Source organism: Amblyomma americanum, chromosome 1 (assembly GCF_052857255.1).
Source record: "Amblyomma americanum isolate KBUSLIRL-KWMA chromosome 1, ASM5285725v1, whole genome shotgun sequence".
NCBI classification, from domain to species: Eukaryota; Metazoa; Arthropoda; class Arachnida; order Ixodida; family Ixodidae; genus Amblyomma; species Amblyomma americanum.
The window spans coordinates 17,292,121-17,296,566 of NC_135497.1; the positions used below are offsets into that span (position 1 = coordinate 17,292,121).

Consider the following 4,446-nt stretch of genomic DNA (forward strand, 5'->3'; position numbering starts at 1 on the left):
AAAGGGACACTGAGGAGAAATTCAAGTTGGCATGTATTGATAGAATACCAGTTCCCGATAACAAAAACGCCACTCTTACTGAAAACAAAGCTCTTGTAAGGTAGAAAAGAGCAAGAACCAAAATACAGGTATCGCCGCCACAGGCCAATCTCACAAGTACAAGCATGATGACGTCATAGGACAAGGGGCGCCACGAATCTCTGAGGCTGACAAAGGAAGGTTGCGCAGTCGAAATTGAAGTAAGTTTTGTTTTGAAACCACTAGACCAATTTTTACACAGAAGGAAGATAGACAAAAGACAACCTGAATGTCGGAAGCAAAGAAAACCGATACTTGGCGGCGCCACAGGCGGCCAGGAGAGTTTCGATTTGTTATGGCGCTTCGAGTCTATGCGCTTTGCGTGCCCGCGTGGTTTCGTTTTTTACGCGCCTCTGTTTACAAGCGCGGAACAGCAGAGGAACTGCAAGTGCCGCTTCAAGCGCTAGTTAACCTCTGAAGGAGCCTGTTGAGGGTGGTCAGATGATCGCCAGGGTCGATGAAAAACTATGATGGCACGATGGTCGGTGGTCGTACAAGGCAATTAGCAGTATAAATAGCACATTGTGTCTTCGCACGCTCGCCCGGCGAAACGTTCCCGGTTGAGGCAGTCGACTTTGAACCACTTAACTGAAATGGTTTATTAGGGACGGAAGAGAACATGCAAGGCAGTTAGGAAAAGGCACTTTGGAAGCTGCCGTGACTCGGCGCGCCCCTACCACTCGTTTCTTTGCGGGTTCATTTACCAGCTTCGGTGGCCACGCGGAGCTGTACACACTAATCGTGCTCTCGTCCAATTTAATCCATTCGTAGTACACATTGGAGGGTACATGCAAGTGGGCAGGGATTAAAGCTCACCAGAGCCAGGCTTAGTTGACCCGGTACGGGAACACGCAGGGCGCGCGGTTTCGTGTAGCTTTCAAGCCACTTTCGAGCCGCTAACTTTAATTGCGAGCGACCTGAACATTCGTTCGTTTTTCGCGGCAAAAAGGTCTTTGCGGCCGTAGAAACCCCCTCGACGCCGCTTTCTGCGCCGTGCCACGGCACCGTTCAAGGAACCACAGTCCACTCGGACCCACAGCGTCTAACAGCCTCGGAAGCGCGCGACGCGCTGACCTCGCCGTCACCGGGCCCTCGCGACTCCCCGCGCTGCGGTTACAATGGGAGGGGTAAAGGACCCGCTGGCGCCTGATCTAACCGTGCTCCTCGGAAGAAAGCCTCGGCAACAATTTGCTGCCTTGTGCCGCCGTTCACCCTGGGCGAGAGCAGTGCCCGCTACTTCGTGCCAGAGCATACGCGGACGCACTGCGTCTCCATTTGATCGGCACCGTACTATAGCAACGCCGATGGAGGCCCCTGCACTGCAAAAGATCGGGCAATGCGACGCCGTAGGTTGTCCTAACAGCCGCGCCGTATCACAGCAGGGCAGTAGCAGTGCCGGTGTTGTGGTGTAGCATAAAGGGCCCAGAGATTAACCAAGGCGGATCACTTGGTTGCGTGCTACGCCGCGACGAAAGGTGAACGGCGGAGTATCGCTGTATGCGCACGTGTGTTCGCTGCGTTTTCGTCCCGAAGACTAGATTATAGATTCATCCTTAAGTGCGTCTTTCGAGATTCCACGGAAGCGCCGCAAACTATCCCAAGGCGGGGTTCCGTCAATACTTCCGGCAACAAGTGGACAACGGTCCTCGCTGCAGCGCGACAACATCGGTTGTGTAAGTATTCAACTTATTTGATTCATAACGGCAGCGAAGGAGCATAAACACAAGAGAACAAACACGCAAACACACGAACGAACGCTGCACTCACAACATAGTTGTATTGGGAATAGATTTTGCGTAAATAAAGGCTCTACAAGATAACCGCGCTATATGTTCTACTGTGAGTGAATGTGTGCATAGATCGTTACTACGGGATTGGAATATGTACTATTATAAGTGATTGTGCGCATAGCGGGGCAGATCCGACTGGTTTTAGGTCATTATTAGCATATAAGTGACGCTACGGTGGAACAGTTGCCGGCAGAATAAGCATGGCTAATCCCACCTGTAGCATACAACTCAACTCAACTCAGTGCAGCACATAAATCAAAAGGGAAAAAATTTTAACACGGTAACGATGTCTAAAAGTCTCGGGTTATATTTCTTGACTTTTCTAGCACACACCTCAAGAAAAAAGTATACAACAGCTGTCTTACCGGTACTCACACACGGGGCAGAAATGTGGAGGCTAACGAAAAGGGTTCAGCTTAAAGTGAGGACAACCCAGCGTGCTATGGAAAGGAAAATCATAGCTGAAACGTTAAGAGACCAGAAGCGGGCAGAGTGTGTGAGGGAACGCGTGGTAATGACATTCTACTCGAAATCAAAAGGAAGAAATGGGCTTGGGCACGGCAAGTAACGCAAAGATAAGACAATCGTTGGTCCTCAAGGTAACGAACTGGATGCCAAGAGAAGGCAAGCGCAGCAGGGAGCGGCACAAAATAAGTTAGGTGGGTGGATGAGTTTAACGGATTAGCAGGGATAGGATGGCCGCAGCTGGAGCAGGCCAGGTTAATTGGAGAATCATGGTAGAGGCCTTTTTCCAGCCACGGACGTAGTCAGGCTGATGGTGATGATGAATTGATGCATGGATGTATTTTTGAGCAATTGATGACTGTGGATACACATTCCCTTGTTTTCTGTGAAATAAAGCAGCTGTGAGTGATGCTGTGTCCAGTTGTCCTCTATTGCGTAATCTGTAGTTGCTATGGTGCTTTAAATAGTTACAATGAACAGCTACCAGCCCACCCAGTAAGAATCTCTATTTAGATGTAACGGAGAACCACGTTTCTCTGCTCTTACCTTTAGGAGCACGGAATCTAGCTCACACTAGAAGAACCTGAGAAATCGGCTGTACTTGCCTCTTAATATTCAGCATATCGGAACACTGTCGGTGTGTCTGCCGGGAATGATGCCTTTATCTTCGCCGCAATACAGGCTTGCAAGATGAGGCGATTTTTTTTTCAGGTGACGCCAGAGCCACTGAACAAACTGTCGGTATGCTGTGTTCCGGTACGTTCTTAGAATAAACAACAAAAGCACTGAGTGAATAATGCACTGCGATGGCACATGCCTGTTAGATGACACCCGAAGATGAATAAAGTCACATATTTGTTAAAACTCAATATGCTACAAGACCTATTCACACAGTGCACGGAAATTAAATTTTTTGCCGTGCATGTAGCATGAAACGATTACGCATAAAAAAAAGCTGCACTATGATCTAGTGTAAAACAATAACATTCGGGGATGAACGCCCTGGAATGACTGCATGTACGCGTTGCATCAGGCATAGCTCCCTCTAACTTCCAGTCCGGCAGCCGAATTTTGACATGAGAGGATAAGTCATACATATGAAGCAACATCACCGCGAACCACGTGTTGTGCAGGGCCCATTTAAACGGAACATATTTGAGTAGATGATTTTATCATTGGAACCAGTTGGCACATAAGAAGGCATAATCAGCATTTTGATAATGTTTTTCTTAGTACAATGTTCTACAGTAAAATTATGCCTCCACCTATGCATTCTTGCTCTAGTGATAGACTGCAGCATATGTAACAGCATACAAAAAGGAATACAACAATATAAACAGTTATTAAAATGGCCTGTTTTGGCTATTGCGAGGCTTTGCATGAGAAACTGGTCAAAAGACGTGACTCAATTCCAGACAGTAGTGTTTTAGGGAGAGGTTATTTACTGAAAGTAATTATTCAGGGTGCTGACCATAGTCGTGCACAGCAGGCGGAGGGGCCAAGGGAGGCAATGGCTTCCCCCAATCACACGCATGAAGGAGAGACGCGCATTTTGTCCCCTATTGTTTTCTGCTAGCCAGAGGACTTGAAGAGGTGCTTTTTATGGGGCAGCCTGCACATGCCAGTGGTATAATGACAGCAAGATTAAAATAAAACAGCGGTCATCCTTTACAGCAGACTGCGCACACCCAAGGGTGAGGGGGTACACACCCCTTTGTTTTTCTGAAGGCATCACCTTGATCATAACAATTTGTTTACAGCAATGACTGTCAAAAGTGACTACCTCTCCCCTGCCTTCACCACCCTCCTCCCTCTAGAAATTCAGACCCCACCCCAATTTAAGTTCCAGGGGAAACTAAGTCCCCGGGGAAACCGCTTTAAAAAACCCCTGCACACCACAGGCACATACAAATCTTTTACTTTTAACTTCTGCAAAGCAAGTAATGCTACTTTTCTTCCATGGCAGAAAACAGCCCATGGAGACAGGACACACACAGAGCACTGACAACTGAACCTTTATTTAGCAACCAGAGAAACCCACCTGATATTTAGGTTTCTTTTGTATATCATTACATTTCTTGTTGCATGGCATCTTCAGTGTTGCATGTCACAC

The 4,446-nt window shown here is 47.7% G+C and overlaps 1 protein-coding gene across 2 annotated transcripts in view; it reads right to left on the bottom strand.

Annotated features, from left to right (window-relative positions):
* Nucleotides 1-4,441, bottom strand: part of LOC144110515 (protein FAM184A-like) — a 122,428-nt gene extending 117,987 nt beyond the window's left edge. Inside the window, exons 1-2 of one of the 2 annotated variants that reach the window (XM_077643517.1) lie at nt 4,375-4,441; nt 3,805-3,945 (exon numbers count right to left, since the gene is read on the bottom strand). In XM_077643517.1, coding sequence (XP_077499643.1) covers nt 3,805-3,867 — 63 coding nt within the window. In that variant the 5' untranslated portion in view covers nt 3,868-3,945; nt 4,375-4,441. Of the gene's footprint in view, nt 1-3,804; nt 3,986-4,374 lie in introns of those variants that run through there. The other variant, XM_077643526.1, reaches the window with a different exon arrangement.
* Between the last annotated feature and the right edge of the window lie 5 nt (nt 4,442-4,446).